The sequence below is a fragment of the Henckelia pumila genome, chromosome 4, assembly GCF_033568475.1.
Source record: "Henckelia pumila isolate YLH828 chromosome 4, ASM3356847v2, whole genome shotgun sequence".
Lineage (NCBI taxonomy): Eukaryota > Viridiplantae > Streptophyta > Magnoliopsida > Lamiales > Gesneriaceae > Henckelia > Henckelia pumila.
This window is the reverse complement of record NC_133123.1, coordinates 79,626,188-79,646,241: the sequence shown is the minus strand read 5'-3', so window position 1 is coordinate 79,646,241 and position 20,054 is coordinate 79,626,188. Positions and strand designations below refer to the sequence as shown.

The 20,054-nt window shown below is 36.3% G+C and overlaps 1 protein-coding gene across 1 annotated transcript; it reads right to left on the bottom strand.

Moving 5' to 3' along the window:
• Positions 1-209: 209 nt before the first annotated feature.
• Positions 210-3,612, bottom strand: LOC140864882 (uncharacterized). Its single transcript, XM_073269281.1, has 2 exons — positions 3,484-3,612; positions 210-1,481 (listed from the first exon to the last, which is right to left on the bottom strand). The coding sequence occupies exons 1-2, from the start codon at positions 3,532-3,534 to the stop codon at positions 417-419; spliced, it is 1,116 nt and encodes a 371-aa protein (XP_073125382.1). The 5' UTR covers positions 3,535-3,612; the 3' UTR covers positions 210-416.
• Between the last annotated feature and the right edge of the window lie 16,442 nt (positions 3,613-20,054).

Genomic DNA, 20,054 nt, shown 5'->3' with positions numbered 1-20,054 from the left:
TGTACAAACAAAAGCTGACACATATGTAGTTGAACCAAAAAAATACTAAAAATGCAATATTAGTATACCAAAACTCACATCGAAAAAGTTAATAGACCGAATCCCAAAGGGGGCAAAGTTACTGGACTAAAAAACTTAATTTCCCTGTAAAATTACCTTCAATGAAATAAGCCTTTTTAATCTTTCATTTAAACTCCAAATCTATGGGGAACTTACATTTTGTTAGCCAGTGACTTAAATAAAGAAACAACAAAGCATCGGCTAAAGAAAGATTATGAACCGAGAGTTTTCACTAAAAATTAAATTTCAACAGCAACAACGTAATTAATAAACATGATAATGAAAAAACTTAAGACTTGGGATGGAGAATTGGTAGACATGATAAACAAAATATGCCCGAGCGTTCAAATCCATCCTCATTTGTACCAAATCATGCTGTTCACATGAGATGCGGAATAATAATTTCCCGCATTCTTTTCTAACTCAAATGACTGAATTTCTCTTGTCCGAACATTATAAGCCGCACAAAGTTTCTTATAACCGAAGAGAAACACATCCCCACCACCTAACACACCAAAGAGATTAATTGGTTTCAAGCTTGTGAATCTGTCACTCAGAGGCTTCAAATCGGAGCTAAGAAACTTCGTCCACTCTCCAGTTTCTGGATTCATTTCGATAACTTCCATCAGATATTCGCCTGACTCTGGCTGTTTGGACAAATAATAACATAACAGATTACGACCCATTGCTAGAGAAGGATGGTCAGAAAATTCTTTGATCCTAGGAAATTCATAAATGGTTTCAGTCTCTACATTCAATGTCAAAACAGAGTAGTTGCCTATCCAATGCACATAGCCACGAGTCGCAAATGGATAATCCAATAACGCTTCTCGGCCTCGCTCTGATACGTGTTTCATGTCAAGGTACCTCCAATCATTATCAACTCCAATTGTTAGCACAGATACACAATGTGGTGGTTTGCGACTAAGTGAGCAGACTGCTTTATACTTCATGGAAGCCTCATCTAATGCTAAAGTTGTCTCAGTTACGAGATGGCTGTCCAATAGAACAGCTTCCCGTTGTTTTGTCAATGGATTGATAATAAACAGAGCCTTTTTTTCTCCTTCCTTCTGCTTGGGGGTGGCCAACACTAGACCATTAACACCGCTCCCACGTAAGTAAAGATCCATGAAGTCAAACTTGCATATCTCAAGACGACCTCGTCGCAATTCAACATAAATCCCATTAAAGCGCCCATGTTTATGCATCAGAATGATTCCAGGAGTTGAATTCCAAAGGTGATTGTAAATAAAAGCTTTCGTACTGATCATCAACTTCCACTCGTCATAAACATGCCTAATAACATCATGTATGACTTGAGCTGGAAGGCGTAAAAAAATCTCAAATACGATCTCTTGAGGAAGAGATCTGCTCTTGTAAGGATAAATACGCACACCGTTGAGATTATCCATCCGTGTGGTCTGGCAGAAGCATCATGCACTTATTAGTCGAGTCATAAACATTGACAGCAAATCCAACAAATGAACCCAATGGCGAAATCATTAAGTGGAATCATACACAGTAGGTGAAATATAAGTATCCACCACAAATTCAACTTATTATGACGCAATGGTGAAATCATTCATAAATCTGATTACTACAATGGTGAAATCATTCAGTAGATATCATAAATCTGATTACTACACATTATGCGATGAAGTTTCAAAAAATTTAAACTCAAAGAAGCAACATCACAATTTTCTTTATTATTATTATTATTATTATTATTATTATTATTATTATTATTATTATTATTATTATTATTATTATTGTTGTTGTTGTTATTGTTATTATTATTATTCAATTCAACTACCTATACAGCTCGTATTATATGTATTTGGGTTTGCCAATCTGCAAACACACCAAATGTTCAACACAGTCGCAAAAAGGGTGTCAAATAAATAATCACTAAACTGAAAAGAGTCTATAATCATTTCACCATTGAAAATTAGCACAAAAAGATTGAAACTTGGCATCCCATTAAAACAACTATTAAACCTCGAATTATATGTATTCTGGTCTGCCAATCTGAAATCTGCAAACACACCAAATGTTCAACACAGTCGCAAAAAAGGGTGTCAAATAAATATTCACTAAACTGAAAAGAGTCTATAATCTTTTCACCATAAAAAATTAGCACAAAAAGATTGAAAATTGACATCGCGTTAAATCACCTATTACAGCTCGTATTATATGTATTTGGGTTTGCCAATCTGCTAACACGCCAATGTTCAAAACAATCGCAAAAAGGGTGCCAAATAAATAATTACTAAACTGGAAAGAGGCTATAATCTTTTCACCATAGAAAATTAGCACAAAAAGATCGAAACTTCGCATCCCATTAAAACACCTATTAAACCTCGAATTATATGTATTCTGGTTTGCCTGAAATCCGCAAACACACCAAAAGTTCAACACAATCGCAAAAAGGGTGCCAAATAAATAATCACTAAATTGAAAATAATGTATAATCTTTTCACCGTAGAAAATTAGCACAAAAAGATTGAAACTTGAGATCCCACTAAAACACCTATTAAACCTCGAATTATATGTATTCGGGTTTGCCAATCTGCAAATATGCAAACACACCAATGTTCAACACAAACGCAAAAGTTGTGCCAAATAAATAATTAATAAATTGAAAAGAGTGTATAATCTTTTTACCGTAGAAAATTAGCACAAAAGATTGAAACTTGAATCCCATTAAAACACCTATTAAACCTAGAATTATATGTATTTGGGTTTGCCAATCTGAAATCTGCAAACACACCAAATGTTCAACACAGTCGCAAAAAGGGTGTCAAATAAATAATCACTAAACTGAAAAGAGTCTATAATCTTTTCACCACTGAAAATTAGCACAAAAAGATTGAAACTTGGTATCCCATTAAAACAACTATTAAACCTCGAATTATAAGTATTCTAGTTTGTCAATCTGAAATCTGCAAACACACCAAATGTTCAACACAATCAATAAAAGGGTGTCAAATAAATAATCACTAAATTGAAAACAGTGTATAATCTTTTCACCGTAGGAAATTGGCACAAAAAGATTGAAACTTGACATCCCATTAAACACCTATTACACCTCGAATTATATGTAATCGGGTTTGCCAATCTGCAAACACACCAATTTTCAACACAATCGCAAAAGGGTACCAAATAAATAATTACTAAACTGAAAAGAATGTATAATCTTGTCACCATAGAAAATTAGCACAAAAAAATTGAAACTTGACGTCCCATTAAAACACCTAGAATTATATGTATTCTGGTTTGCCAATCTGCGAACACACCGATTTTCAACACAATCCCCCAGGAAAAAATGTAAAATTGTATGATCTTTCTCATCAGAAAAAATTGGCAAAAAAAGATGGAAACTTTGGCAATCGAAAGAAGAAGACTAATCGGCGATATAACTACCATCGACTTTCTTTCAGAGCCATCATCTGCAAAACTCAATCTTAGGGGCATGGCGAAATTGCGGTGATTACACAACAACTCTGAGTGGCAGATCTCAAAAATTTTTCCTTTTCCGTGGATTATTATTTGTTTTTTTTAAATAAAAAGTATGTTCGAATTTCGATTGAAAACTCAATATTATTACTTTTAAATCTAATTATTATTCTTTCTTGAAATCTGAAAAAAATTAATTATTATTATTATTATTAATTAAATGCAGTTAGATACAATAATTTTAACATTATTTTATTATTAGAATTTAACATTATTTTATTATTATTATTTCTTATAATAAATTATTTAAAAACATTTAATCATAAATAAAGTGTCATACTTTCTCTATTAAATTTAAATTTTAAAATTATTAATCGGTAAAAATATATCTCCATAGAGAAATTGTATACACAAATAAATATTGCTATGTTTCTTTATGTATTATAGTTTATACCTCAATAAATTTATCATTTATACAACTAAAAAATTATTTTTATAAATTCATATGTCGATGAGGTTTTTACATATCATGAGCAGATGGTTAAAGCAATCATACTTCACCATTTTATTGGTTTTGGTATTTTTCTGTTTAAGGTTCGAAAACATATTTAATATGAAATTTTTTAGATATGATGGAACAAAAATACAAATCTATTTTTCCTTTTTTTTTTTCCTAAAAAAGGTAAAAATATATAATCATAAATACAAATTATCCATGCATTTGAAATTCAATCACCATTGCATAAGTTAATGGAATCCAAACCGTATTACCCATAGTTTTTAGTTGATATTAAGAATAATGTACCATGCAATATTTAGACGTTATATGTAATCTATGTTTTTGGTTCTTATTATCTACTTCAGTTTTTTTGCTACAACATGTACTCCATAAATAATTCTCTAATTTTGAGTGTTCCACTTTACTTTTTAATGAGGTTGGTTGTAACTTGTGTCACAGTTTTTATTTTTTATTTTGGTTATGTTTTTGTGGTTTGGTTATATATATACTTGTGATTGGAATATATATATATATATATATATAGAGTTTCGATCACATAGGCAATCACCATTAGCAACTACGTGAGCAACAGCTGACGTGACAATCACTCATTAAATGTACAAGGTGCCACATCAGCTGTTGCTCACGTAGTTGCCCATGGTGGTTGCCCATATGATCGAAACTATATATATATATATTAGTAATATCCACGTGTGTTCGTAGAAATGTAAAATGAATAATCTTTAACCTTGTTTGTATGTATTATAACTTCAAAATAATACGAATTGTTAAAGTAGCGAATAGTGAGATTTGGATATAGAATCTGTAACTTAGAAAAACATTTAAACAAGTTCATTAAAAAAACATAAATGGTTTTGACATTTGAAAAAATGTTGAAAAGTTTTTTTAATATTTTGAATAAAAATAGAAGCAGAAGTAAAAAAGAAAACAAAAAATTTTAGGTTGTAAAAAAAACACTTAAATAAGGTTCAAAAAAATATCTCACGGATTATGTTGAACACGAAAGTGAAAAAGTGATTAATGGAAGTGGAGCCTAGAGAAAAATTCTTGGAAATGGTACACTAAATGTTGAATGATTTCACAAACTTCACAATGTGCTACATATTAAGAAAATAAATGCAAAATTGATAAACATTAATCAATTATGCGTTGATGATCTATATGTCGAGTTTTATAAAAATATGTTTGAATTTTTTTATCATACTAACTCGCGTATTTTGACATGTATTAGATCAACGAACAAATGCTATCAACTTGGAGAAAAAATTGCTTGAAAGCACACAAAAGTGTATGATTTGGATTTATGGCATCAAAACTTATATCATGCTAACTTTAAGACAGTGAAGAACCTGAATAACTTTGATGTTTTTTAGGTATGCCAAATCTAACTTAAGGAGTTTCATATGTTTGTCGAGCGTGTTAAAAGGATAAGCAAACTTGGATGTCATACCCGATGTTACTAACACTTTGGGACAACATGCTATCTCAACAACTGTTGAAGTTTAATCCCCTGGAGTAAAAAAGAGAGAAGCTAGATGAAGAAGTCATCGATAGTGATCAACCTTAGCTTTTCGGGGTTTCCCTGTTTGATGCTTCTTTTTTTCTAATTAAGTTTATTAGGTTTTAATATATTATTTTAATTTATCCTTGCTCTTATCCACTTATCTTAAGTTAGCTGAAGTATGATTTAGTACAGTATAATACTAATTGATGATTTGATTGATTAGTTGTTGTGATTGAAGGGGATCGATTAACTCGTGCCCGGAAACGCAGCGAAAATATTAAATTTTTTAACAAAAGAGATCCGAGCACTTATGTAGCATTCAAAATCAAACAATCATAGGGTGTTTAAAAATTTTACCTATCAATCTCAAAGATTGATTTATGGCTCCAACCAAGTTGATAAACAACTAGGCTTTTGAAATGGTAGATACTATCTACAAGCTTCCAATAGCACACCTTGCTCAAAATGAATTCAACACTTCAAACCTACGAATTAGGTCCACGACTAGACGATCTAGATCCACTCTAAATATGCACTAGAATATTTAGAGAATTTTGCATTGAGATATCCTTTTCTTTCTTCCTCAAAAAGTTGAAAGAAAAACTTGGAGAATTTTTTTTTTAAGCATAAGTGTTCGGCCACCTCTTCCTTAATGGAATGAATTGTGTGTATATATTATTCAAAATAATATATTAAAGGTGATGGATTAAATGAATACAATTAAGCCATGCATAGAAAAATCCAAAGTATGCATGAAAATTTGCACTCAAAGACTTTAACCCTTTACATTCCCATACACACATATAATATATATATATATATATATATATATAAATATATATTTTCAAATGGCTTTTGAACTTGTTTTAATTAATTATTAAACCTAAACCCATTTAAGTTTAATCAATTAATTAAATTCAATTTGAACTCATTCAAGTACACTAGTAACAATAATTATATAACACTATTTTATTTGAGTTCTACTAGACTCAATAGTGTTTAATTATTTGTACATTAAAATGTCTACTAGTGTTAAATTAATTCAACACTTGAATTAATTAACTAAGTTCAAAATAATAGTTTAAAAAATCACCATTTTAATAAACTAATTATTTTAAGTCAACTTTTAATCTTGGAATACATTCACAAATTAAAAGTTACTTATTCCATTCATTCTCCAATTTAGAAGTCAAACTTCTAATTTATTTTACTTATAAACTCCTTTATAAGTTGTTCAACACATTGAACTTATTTTAATCTCAACGGGATCTAGAAAGCTAGTACTTGTGTGACCCTCAATGGTTCACTGATACAACTAGCAGTGGGTTCACATCTCCATGTGATTCGGGATCAACAAGTCCCTTATATGAGCATACCCTATATAGCTCCATTCTTATTGATCAACACATTGATAATAAGAACGTCAGAAAACTCAAGTCTGATAGTACCCAACCAGTCATGTGAAACGTCTAGCAGCATCGCTTACATGACTCCCTAGGTATCAAATGATAGTGCCTGCAAGAACCAATCAATTATGGTTAGCGTACAATACGGTCCCTTCAACTCATATATCCCGACCGATTCGACAACCATTGGTTTATCGAGAGTTGTCATTGAATCGATAACTATGTGTCATGCCGTAGTTGCATCGAAGGTGTAATTCAAGAAACCCATTTCTTAATTACCACATACTCTGATCAGAGATTTCAAGCTACGTATGCATGAGATTACATAGGATATCCATACCCGTAGGTAAGCGGTGAATCCCCGACTACAATGCATTGACTCCTATATGTTTCGTCACAACACCCAACATTGCCACCTGATGACCCCAGATGAGTCGGTAAACAAGTCAAAGTGAAGCACTAGCATATAGAGTCTCCATGTTGTCCCGGGTCATAAGGACTAATGGTGTACAACCATAAACTAGGACTTCTCCACTCGATAAGTGAGAACCACTTGGAAAGTCCTTTAAAGAGGGTTGTTCAGTGCACTCTATAAGGAGCACCTATTTGCATGCTTGGACATCTCCATGTCCCCTACCAATGAAACATGGTACTCACATCGCAAATACTAGTCTCAAGCTCGAGCGGCCTTTATCCTTCTTTATGGCGGCTGAATCGACTAGGAACAGTTTAGAATATACAGTATTCCAAATATGAGTTTCAAGATAGTCATCACATGACCATCTCATATTCTTTCTACTATTTGTATATTCAAGGGCTTTATCTATGCAGCTAGCATGGGTATAAAGATAAAGATGTGCCAAATTAAATAATGTCAAATATTATAAAAATAAAAATTGTCATACAAGAGTTCTCTTAAGGACCATCGGCCAACACATTGGCTCGACGGGCACCTACTCTAACAATCTCCCACTTGCACTAGAGCCAACTACCCATATTCTTCAAACCCATTGATTCGCGATGCTTTTCGAACAATGGTCCTGGTAAAGGCTTAGTTAGTGGATCAGCAACATTATCTGCGGAGGCGACTCTGTCTAACAAGACATCTCCTCATTCCACAATTTCCCGGATGATGTGTTATTTTCTCAGTACATGTTTGGATTTCTGATGAGACCTTGGTACTTTTGCCTGAGCAACGGTGTAGTAGCCCGGTTCTATTTTACAAGATTAGGTGATTTTAAACATGTTAGAAAATGACATATAATTTTAAAAGTGTAAAAACATGTTTAAGGAGTCCTTATTTGGTTAAAATAAGTGAAAAATCAGATCCGGAACGTCCGAAAATGGTAGGGTAGGTCCTGGGGGTCCAAAACCAGTTCGGAAGCACCCAAAAACAATTCGGAAAAAGCGTTTGATCGGAGCTTCCGAACCAGTTTGGAGCTTCCGATCAGTTCGGAGCTTCCGATCCCTGTCCAGTGCCAAGTGTCTTCGAGGATTGAACACGTAGCTGCAGGTGGAGATCGGAGCTTCCGATCGTGGCCTATAAATATGGGTTCCGTGGGCCACAATTTCACACCAATTCCTATCTTTCTCTCTCGGTTTCAGCCTAGTTTTAGGAGTTTAGGAGTGATTCCATCCTTCCTAGGCTTGGTCTGGAGGTTGGCGAGGCGCTCCAGGGTTGCTGCGGAGTGGTGCCCAAGTTCTGGGGCAATCGTCATCAGCGGGCTGACGACGGACGCATGTATAGCTTTGACTCCTTATAGTAAATAGGGAGTATGCTATAGCGCAGTTAAGGTTTTAGAATATTGTTATAATGCATGAGTATTTTTGCATTGTAGTGCGGATTATAGGCTTGGACTTTAGAGCTGGCATAGCTTGCCTAGTATAACTAAGGTACGTAAGTACAGACTGAGATAGCCAGCTGAATATACATGTTTATTTGTTGCATAATTATGTGTTGCATTATTATCTGTCATAATATGCATGATTTACTGTTCATGATTTGTATGCGGCATTTGCATACCATGTTGATCCTGTTATCCTTTTGAGATAACCAGTTGTTCTAGGGTCGCTCAGCCCTAGGGTTGTTGTTATTATACGATCGGGTACCGTGTGACACCCACTGGACCGACGGGGCAGCGTGTACGGTTTTTACCCAGGATGGTGATAGTCCAAGATCGGGTTCAGTATGTGTGGTACCCACTGGATCTTCGGAGCAGTGTGCGCATACTGGAGGCGCCTATGAACTGAGCAATATTTTCCAGATATGATCCCAGTTACCCAGATCATTCATAGTTCATGTTGCATGCATCATATAGACCTGTATATTCAATACTTTACGTACTGGGCGTTAGCGCTCACGTCCCTGCTTTTATCTCGGACACCCCATTCGACGGGGCAGGTTTTGCAGGTGGACCAGGAGCGAGATCAGTAGTTGATCGGTGACCAGGGCTTGGTAGCAAGGGTCATCAGAGGATTTCTAGATTAAGATTTTATTCGGTATATATTCGATTTGGTTGTATCAAGATTTATTTATCTTGGAATTGTTTATCTTTAAGATTTTCCGCCGTTATTTCTCTGATTATGTTTAATTAAGTTAAATGCATTCTTAAGTTCTGATTAGTAGGTGATCACAGCACGGGTCACTACAAACGACACCAGTGTTGTCGCAGTACACCGGGACTGGATCAACTCCATTAGGAATAACGCCCAACTCTTGGACGAAATTTCTAATCCAAACAGCTTCATTTGCAGAATCTGATGCAGCAATATATTCTGCCTCAGTGGTTGAATCCGCAGTGCTGTTTTGCTTGGAACTCTTCCAACAAACAGCAGCACCATTGAGCATGAATACAAAAACCGGAAGTTGACTTCGAATCATCAACATCGCTTTGGAAGCTAGAGTCGGTATAGCCTTCCAATTTTAGTTCTCCACCCCCATAAACCAAGAACATATTCTTAGTCCTTCTCAAATACTTGAGAATGTATTTCACAACTTTCCAGTGTGGAAGACCATGGTTCGATTGATATCTACTTGTAACACTTAGTGCAAAGGCCACGTCAGGACGTGTAGATATCATCGCATACATGATACTACCAATTGCAGATGCATATGGAATGTGTATCGCCTCTATATCTGCATCATTCTTGGGAGACATGGACTTGGATAGAGACACGCCATGACACATTGGTAGATGTCTTCTCTTAGACTCATCCATCGAGAACCTCTTCACGATGGTATCAATGTATGTGGACTGGGTGAGACCAAGCAATCTTTTCAATCTATCTCAATAGATTTGTATTCCCAATAAAAAAGATGCTTCACCCAAGTCCTTCATCAAGAACTTACTCGATAACCATACTTTAGTTGATTGCAACATTCCTACATCATTCCCAATGAGTAGAATGTCATCAACATAAAGTACCAGGAATGTCACAGCACTCCCACTGACCTTCTTATATACACAGTGTTCCTCAGGATTCTTAGTAAACCCAAACTCTTTGATTGTACCATCAAATCTGAGGTTCCAGCTCCTAGATGCCTGTTTGAGACCATAAATAGATCTCTGAAGTTTGCATACTTTATGCTCACTTCCGATAGATGTGAACCCTTCAGGTTGAAACATGTAAATTTCTTCCTTAATATCCCCATTAAGAAAAGATGTCTTCACATCCATCTACCATATTTCATAGTCATACCATGCGGCAATGACAAGCATTATCCTTATAGACTTGAACATTGCGACTGGAGAAAAAGTTTCTTCAAAGTCAACTCCTTGCCTTTGAGTATAACCTTTTGCTACCAATCGAGCCTTGAAGGTCACCACCTTCCCATCCGTCCCAAGTTTCCTCTTGTAAATCCATTTACACCCTATAGGAACAATTCCTTCAGGTGGATCCACAAGATTCCACACTTGGTTCGAATACATGGAATTCATCTCAGATTCCATAGCTTCAAGCCACTTGGATGAATCGGCATCAGATAACTCTTACTTGAAGGTCCTTGGATCACATCCATGATCAGGCTCATCATGGACCTCTTCAAGAAGTAGACCATACCTCATAGGTGGTCTTGCAATCCTCTCGGATCTTCTAGGAACTTGTATCTCCTCTCTTGGCTGTTCGGGTGTGGGTTCCACAATCGTGGGTGTTTCTCGAACTTTCTAGAGTTCTATCATCTCCCATTTTCTATCCAATAAAAATTTCTTCTCCAAGAAGGTCGCATTCCTAGAAACAAACACCTTTGTTTCTTTGGGATGATAGAAATAATATCCAACCGAATTGAAAGAGTGGGTGCCCGGTTAGCCAACTTGTGGCTAAGGGCTTTTATGACTCTATGTATAAACAATCTTTGTTTAATATAATTTACATTCATTAATGGCATTTTCTTTATCTTTCTTCATATTGTTATATTGTGATATACTATTATTGTTTTGATAAAAATCTTGAATATACTATAGTGTAAGTAAGATGAGATAGTGAATAAAGAGAGATCACTATTATGAAACACATCTTATAGTCACTGTATATTCTAAACAGTTCCTAGTCAATTGAGCCGTCCGCTAATAAGGATAAGGATCGCTCGAGATTGAGACTAGCATTTGTGATGCCAAGTACCACGTTTCATTGGTAATGGACATGGAGATGTTCAAAGCATGCAAATGGATATTCATATGATGAATGATCGAACTACCCTATTCGGACTTTCCAAGTGGTTATTATTATTTGAGTGGAAAAGTCCGCGATTTTGGTTGTACACCATTAGTCCTTACTACTTGAAACATCATTGAGACTCTATATGCTAGTACTGTACTTTGACTCTTTTACCGACTCTATGGGGTCATCAGGTGTCGGGATTGGGTACAGTAACGACATATATAGGAGTCGATGCTTTGTTGTCAAGGATTCACCACACGCTTGCGAGTGTGGATATCCTATGCGATCTGAGGAGATATTAGTGAGACAAATCTCTGGCCAGAGTACTCGATGTGATTTAGGTTACTTGGTTTTCTAGTAGCACATGCGATGTCACTATTTGATCTTCAAGATGCGTTGCATAGTTATCGAATCTCGAACGACTCTCGATGTACCAATGGTTGTTGATTCGATCGGGATATATGGATGAAGGGACTGTACTGTACGCTAACCAAAACTTACTGGTTCTTGCAGGCACTATCAGTGATATCTAGGGAATCATGGGGCGATGTTGCTAGACGCTCTTACCATGATTCGTTGGGCAAGTCGGAAATCGTTGTTCCGAGTCACAAGGAGTTGTGAGCCCACGGCTAGCTGTATCCCTGAACCATTGAGGGTCACACAAGTAATGGATTACTAAACCCCGTTGAGATAGTTAAATTTAAAGAGTTAAATTTAATAAAAGAGAAGTTGGACTTCTTAACTAAAGGGAGTGGAATTTCCTAAAATGACATAGGGATGGACATTTTTGGAAATCACTGAATTCGGATTCAGAAAAATTATCTTGACTTTAAAAGATGCAGAAATGGTTTCTGTGCACATTGGTGAAATCAGTTTATCAATCGGAGTCATGATGAATTTTATATTAATTTCTATAATAACAGGCTTGGCTTGTTGGGCTTAAGTTATGGATTATGGGCCCTAAGGAGTTAGAGTCCTAATATAATTATAATTTAATCTAGTCTAGAAATTATCTATAAATATAGGTGTAGTGTTCGAAAATTGCATGAATTCCATCCTTGAAATTTTCGAAAATCACTTATAATATTCTAAGGGAATTTTCGAAATTCTCTTCTCCTTTTTGAGATAATTCAGGCTGTGATTTTTGTGAAAAATTACATTCTGAATTGACAGATCAAATCTATTTATTCTCTACGATAAACATCTGATTGATTTCTAGTGCAATCAATCAGAGGGTTTCTGTTTTCTATTCGTGGACCTAATTTCGGAGATTGATCGAGCGAGTCATCGGTTCCCGGGATTTACAAGAAGAGCAGATTAAATTCTGTTGGAGTCCATAATCAAGCCTTAGCTTGAAGAGGTAAAAATATTTAATTGTGAATTTATATTTTTACTTGCAAGATTTTAATCGTTTGGATTTGATACCCACGATATGGAATCGTTCCATATTGAAAAATAAAATTTTTAAACTTCCGCTGCTCCGGGTATCACATCCGTGTGATCAGAGAACGCGTGTTCCAAGAGTGGTATCAGAGACAGGTCGTAAACTTTGATCAAACGATTAAAATTAATCGATTGTACACAATTTTTAGTCTCGGTTTTTGAAACAAAACGAAAATTTTTTAAAATTAAATTTGAAGGGAAATAAGGGCAATCGGGCAGCGAGCGTCGCTGTCTGGAGCAGCGCACGTCGCTGCCCACCTCCACGTGGGAAGCCCTGTCCCACGTGGAGGCGGGGCTGCCCGGGAATGTCCCGGGCAGTATGGAAATTTTAAAATTTTATTTTTTGGATTTTTTTGAAATTTTTGAAATTTTAGTTTTTGGTCCGATCGAAAATTGTTTTTGATTGGTCGACGAGGCATCGGATCAAATTGTTTGAGTCCGAAAATTTTAAAATTGATTTTTGGATAAATTTGAATTTTTGGAAAATTTATAAATTTTATCTGTTAAATTAGATTTTATAAAATTAATTATTTTGGTACAATTGATGATAAGATATGATCTTATGAAAGGATAAGATAAAATTTGATTTTATCTTTTTAATTATGATGTCATTCCATGTTATCCAATTATTTAATTATTGAATTAATTATTGGATAAAAAGATGATCGATTGCCATGACCAATATTATAGGTGTATGTTAGGTTGTTTACATTTGGTTTTATTGTTGTTAGGTTTTATTAATGGGCTTGGATTATGGCCCAATTTGAATTTTCATTTGTAATAAAAAGTGGATCTGATTTATGGCCCGTTTCCACCCTTAAATATGTATCCCCTACTTGTCATTGAAATTTATTGTAAATTTATTAGACTTAGTGGGAGATAAAGATTTGAAGACAAAGGTGGGCCCAACAGACAATAAAGACCGAAGAAATGTAAATTGGAAGCTCAATGTAATAGGATTGCATTGCATACTTGCATATCACCTAGGATTGGACTTAAACTCGTGATTGGCAACCACGGGTCGATTAGTGATTGGGATCGATCATCCTTTAAATAATATATGATATTATTGTTGTATGCATGTTTAGACTAAATTGTATGAATCCCGCAAGCATACAAATATTGCATGATGAGACAATTTTCAAAATTAAAAATCCCTCATTTTAAATATGATTTAAAATTGATATCAAGATAAACAAAAGAAAATTTAAATATTGTTTAAATGTTCCTACCTTCCATCAACGATCAATGTATGAGATGCTACCCGCGGGCATGGTCTAGCTCATATTATTGGGGGGGCCCGTTTGTCGAAAAGCTGTACATTGGATCGACACATGTTGTAAGTTGGGTGGAACTTCCATGGGATTGACTCATATTATTGGGAATCCACATGGCGACCGTCCATCACAACTTAATATTGATGGGTCATCTTGACATATCACATTAAACGGCGTCATATTATTGGGCCCTTATTGGACATGAGGTAAAAATATGGGAGTTGCTTTGGAAGTAATTGGGCTCTACCTTTTGAAAATTATGGTTGACTGATATTATTCGGGACTATAGTTTGTCAATTGGACTCCATGTTCCCACTAAGGAAACAAGTTTCCCGTTTTCACTAGAGGGTAGTGAAATCGTTAAAATAGTGGGAGTGAAATTCATAAAATTAAATCTCTCCATATTTTATGTCTTAGTAAATTAATTAAACAATCACTGATTATTGTCTATTTCTTTTCAGTATTTCATTACAATGAATTCGCGAAATCCACAATACTCAATTCTCGAACAAAACAAATTGACTGGCGCAAACTATACGGAATGGTTCCGTAAATTAAAGATTGTTCTAAACTCGGAGAAAATTTTCTACGTGTTAGAAAAGAATCCTCCAAAGGAAGCACCGGCTAATATAAGTCCGGAAGAATTGACAAAACTTGATCAATGGTGGGACCATGATATCAAGGCTAAATGCTATATGCAAGCTTCAATGTCTGATGAACTCCAGAGGCGATTTGAGGATGCCGTGAATGCTGATGACATACACATGCACCTCAAGGAACTTTTTGGAGCTCAGTCAAGGTCGGAGAGATATACCACCATCAAAGAGCTCATGACATGCCGCATGCGAGATGGGACTTCGGTCTGTGAGCATGGGGTACACATGATTAGGCTCATTGAAAAGTTGGTAACACTCGATTTGACATTGGAGCATGAACTAAATGCGGACTTGTTACTTCTTTCTCTTCCTTTGTCGTTTGACGGATTTGTGGTGAACTTCAATATGAACAAGATAGAGGCCACCCTTGAAGAGATGGTCAATATGTTTGTGTCTTATGAGGCCACATTGAAGAAGGAAAAATCGGTACTCTTGGTTGGCTCCTCTTCTTACTCCAAGAAGGGGCCAAGTGGAAAGGGTAAGAAACGTTCTGCCCCACTCAAGAAAATTGTATCACAGAAGAAGGGCAAGACAAAAGCTTCAAACGTGAACATATCTGGAGATGTTTGTCATCACTGCAAGAAACCCCGTCATTGGAAACGTAACTGCAAGGAATACCTCGAGCAGTTGCAAACTACAAAGGGTATGTTTTACATTGAAATAAATGTTTTACTTAATACTACTTCTTGGGTATTGGATACCGGATGTGGATCTCACATTTGCAATAATTTGCAGGTGATGACAAAAAGTCGTAAGCTTAGGATAGGTGAGACCCAGCTAAGGCTCGAAAATGGCTCCAGAGTTGAAGCCAAAGCAGTGGGAGACGTTTATTTAGTTTTGCAGAACAATTTTAAGTTATTTTTAAGAGATGTTTTATTTGTGCCAGATTTAGTTAAAAACATTATTTCCGTTTCTATGTTTGATAGAGATGATTTTTCTTGTAATTTTGTAAATGGGATTTGTAATATTTACAAGAATGAATGTTTGATTGGAAATGGACAACTTGAAAATGATCTATATAACTTAAAATTAAAAGACGTTCCAATTAATTATGTTGATAAACGGTAACAACAAATAAAAGGAAAAACGATAGTCAAAACCCGGCAAACCTTTGGCATGCTAGGCTAGGTCATATTTCCTCAAGGAGGATGAACAAGCTAGTGGGAGAGGGCATGTTTGATATGTCTGATATTAACTCTCTACCTACTTGTGAGTCCTGCCTAAAAGGAAAAATGACTAAATCTCCTTTCAAAGGGAAGCCTGAGCGTAGTCAAAATCTGTTGGATTTGATCCATACAGATGTTTTCGAACCATTTAGTATCGGTACTAAATTTGGTCACACCTACTTCATTACCTTTACTGATGATTATTCTAGGTATGGGCATTTATATTTAATGAAATATAAGTCTGAATCATTTGAAAAGTTCAAAGAATTCAAGGCTGAAGTAGAAAACAAACAAGGTAGAAGTATTAAAGCACTTCGATCGGATCGAGGTGGAGAATACTTAAGTACCGAGTTTTTGAGCTATCTAAAAGAGAATGAGATTCTCTCTCAGTGGACTCCTCCTATGACACCTCAGCTGAATGGTGTCTCAAAGCGTCGCAATCGAATTTTGTTGGACATGGTTCGATCTATGATGAGCTTCACTGAGCTCCCTCCTTCATTTTGGGGCTATGCACTTGAAACGGCGGTGTTGTTGTTGAACAATGTTCACACCAAAGCAGTGAATAAAACTCCATACGAGTTATGGAATGACAAAGCTCCTAAGTATTCGTACTTGAGGATTTGGGGATGTCCTGCTTACGTGAAGCAGACAGTGGGAGATAAGTTGGATAGTCGATCCACCTTATGTTATTTTGTAGGATATCCGAAGAATTCAATCGGATATTATTTCTATCATCCTACTGAAACAAAAGTGTTTGTTTAGAGGAATGTCACCTTCATGGAGAAGGAGTTTTTATTAGATAAGAAAGGCAAGATGATGGAACTCGAAGAAATTCGAGAAGAACCTGAGATACAAAATAACGATCCCACACCTCAAGAACCTTCAGTGGACACGCCTACATCTAGGAGATCCGAGAGGACTTCTAGACCTCCTATTCGATATGATCTTCTTTTTGAAGGGGATCAAAGTGAACCCGACATTGGATGTGATCCAAGAAACTTCAAGGAAGCAATTTCTGATGCGGATTCGAATTTATGGCTTGATGCTATGCAGTCGGAAATAGAATCGATGCATACAAACCAAGTTTGGTCTTTAGTAGATCCTCCCGATGGAATTGTTCCAATAGGGTGTAAATGGATCTACAAGAGAAAACTTGGGCCTGATGTCAAGGTACTCACCTACAAGGCACGATTGGTAGCAAAATGTTATACTCAAAGACAAGGAGTTGACTATGATGAAACCTTTTCACCAGTCGCAATGTTCAAGTCCATAAGAATCTTTATTGACATAGCAGCATGGTATGACTATGAGATATGACAAATGGATGTGAAGACTGCATTTCTTAATGGAAACATTAAGGAAGAAATCTATATGATGCAGCCCGAGGGATTCACATCCATGGGAAGCGAGCATAAGGTATGCAAGCTTCAGAGATCAATTTATGGTCTCAAACAAGCATCAAGAAGTTGGAACCAGAAATTTGATGAAACAATAAAGGACTTTGGTTTCATCAAAAACCCGAAGGAACCGTGCGTGTACAAGAAAGTAGTTAAGGATGCGGTGACGTTCTTAGTGCTTTATGTTGATGACATCCTACTCATTGGGAATGACGTAGGGATGTTGCAGTCAACAAAGATATGGTTATCAGGTAGATTCTCGATGAAGGATTTGGGTGAGGTCTCCTATATTCTAGGGATACAGATCTATAGAGATAGATCTAAGAGAATGATAGGACTCACTCAAGCAACCTACATTGAAACCATATTAAAAAGGTTTTCTATGGATGAGTCCAAGAGAGGACATCTACCTATGTCTCATGGATTTTCTCTATCCAAGTCTATGTGTCCCAGGACTGACGAAGAGATAGAGAAAATGACACACATACCATATGCGTCAGCCATAGGTAGTATTATGTATGGGATGATATCTACCAGACCAGATGTAGCCTTTTCTCTGAGTGTCACGAGCAGATATCAGGCCAACCCCGGTCAAATGCATTGGAAAGCCGTGAAGGATATTCTTAAGTACTTGAGAAGGACTAAGAATATATTCATGGTTTATGGAGGAAGAGAATTGAAATTGGAAGGCTATACCGACTCTAGCTTCCAAAGCGACGTGGGTGACTAGAAGTCAACCTCTGGATTTGTATTCACGCTCAATGGCGGTGCTGTCTCTTGGAAGAGTTCCAAGCAGGACACCACAGCGGATTCCACCACTGAGGCAGAATACATTGTAGCATCAGCTGCTGCTAAAGAGGCCGTTTGGATGAGGAATTTCGTCCAAGAGTTGGGCGTAATTCCTGAAGCTGTTGGTACAGTTCCGGTGTACTGCGACAACACTGGTGCCATTGCTCAAGCAAAGGAACCAAGGTCTCATCAAAGATCCAAACACGTACTGAGGAAATACCACATCATCCGGGAGATTGTGGAAAGAGGAGACAAAACTGTCGAGAGAGTGGCCTCTACAGACAATATCGCTGATCCACTTACTAAGCCCTTGCCAGGACCATTGTTTGACAAACATCGCGAAGTAATGGGATTACGTAGTATGACTAGTTGGCTTTAGGGCAAGTGGGAGATTGAAAGAGTGGGTGCCCGGTTAGCCAACTTGTGGCTAAGGGCTTTTATGACTATATGTATAAACAATCTTTGTTTAATATAATTTACATTCATTAATGGCATTTTCTTTATCTTTCTTCATATTGTTATATTGTGATATACTATTGTTGTTTTGATAAAGACCTTGAATATACTATAGTGTAAGTAAGATGAGATAGTGAATAAAGAGAGATCACTATTATGAAACACATCTTATAGTCACTGTATATTCTAAACAGTTCCTAGTCAATTGAGTCGTCCGCTAATAAGGATAAGGATCGCTCGAGATTGAGACTAGCATTTGTGATGCCAAGTACCACATTTCATTGGTAATGGACATGGAGATGTTCAAAGCATGCAAATGGATATTCATATGATGAATGATCGAACTACCCTATTCGAACTTTCCAAGTGGTTATTATTATTTGAGTGGAAAAGTCCGCGGTTTTGGTTGTACACCATTAGTCCTTACTACTTGAAACATCATTGAGACTCTATATGCTAGTACTGTACTTTGACTCATTTACCGACTCTATGGGGTCATCAGGTGTCGGGATTGGGTACAGTAACGACACATATAGGAGTCGATGCTTTGTTGTCAAGGATTCACCACACGCTTGTGAGTGTGGATATCCTATGAGATCTGAGGAGATATTAGTGAGACAAATCTCTGGCCAGAGTACTCGATGTGATTTAGGTTACTTGGTTTTCTAGTAGCACATGCGATGTCACTATTTGATCTTCAAGATGCGTTGCATAGTTATCGAATCTCGAACGACTCTCGATGTACCAATGGTTGTTGATTCGATCGGGATATATGGATGAAGGGATTGTACTGTATGCTAACCAAAACTTACTGGTTCTTGCAGGCACTATCAGTGATACCTAGGGAATCATGGGGCGATGTTGCTAGATGCTCTTACCATGATTCGTTGGGCAAGTCGGAAATCGTTGTTCCGAGTCACAAGGAGTTGTGAGCCCACGGCTAGCTGTATCCCTGAACCATTGAGGGTCACACAAGTAATGGATTACTAAACCCCGTTGAGATAGTTAAATTTAAAGAGTTAAATTTAATAAAAGAGAAGTTGGACTTCTTAACTAAAGGGAGTGGAATTTCCTAAAATGACATAGGGATGAACATTTTTGGAAATCACTGAATTCAGATTCAGAAAAATTATCTTGACTTTAAAAGATGCAGAAATGGTTTCTGTGCACATTGGTGAAATCAGTTTATCAATCGGAGTCATGATGAATTTTATATTAATTTCTATAATAACAGGCTTGGCTTGTTGGGCTTAAGTTATGGATTATGG

What these genes read in the sequence shown, in the direction of transcription:
- LOC140864882 (XM_073269281.1), bottom strand. Translation starts at nt 3,534, where the DNA reads ATGCCCCTAAGATTGAGTTTTGCAGATGATGGCTCTGAAAGAAAGTCG. An exon ending in GCTCTGAAAGAAAGTCGATG is followed by an intron (nt 1,482 to 3,483) that starts GTAGTTATATCG and finishes TGCTTCTGCCAG; the next exon opens with ACCACACGGATGGATAATCT.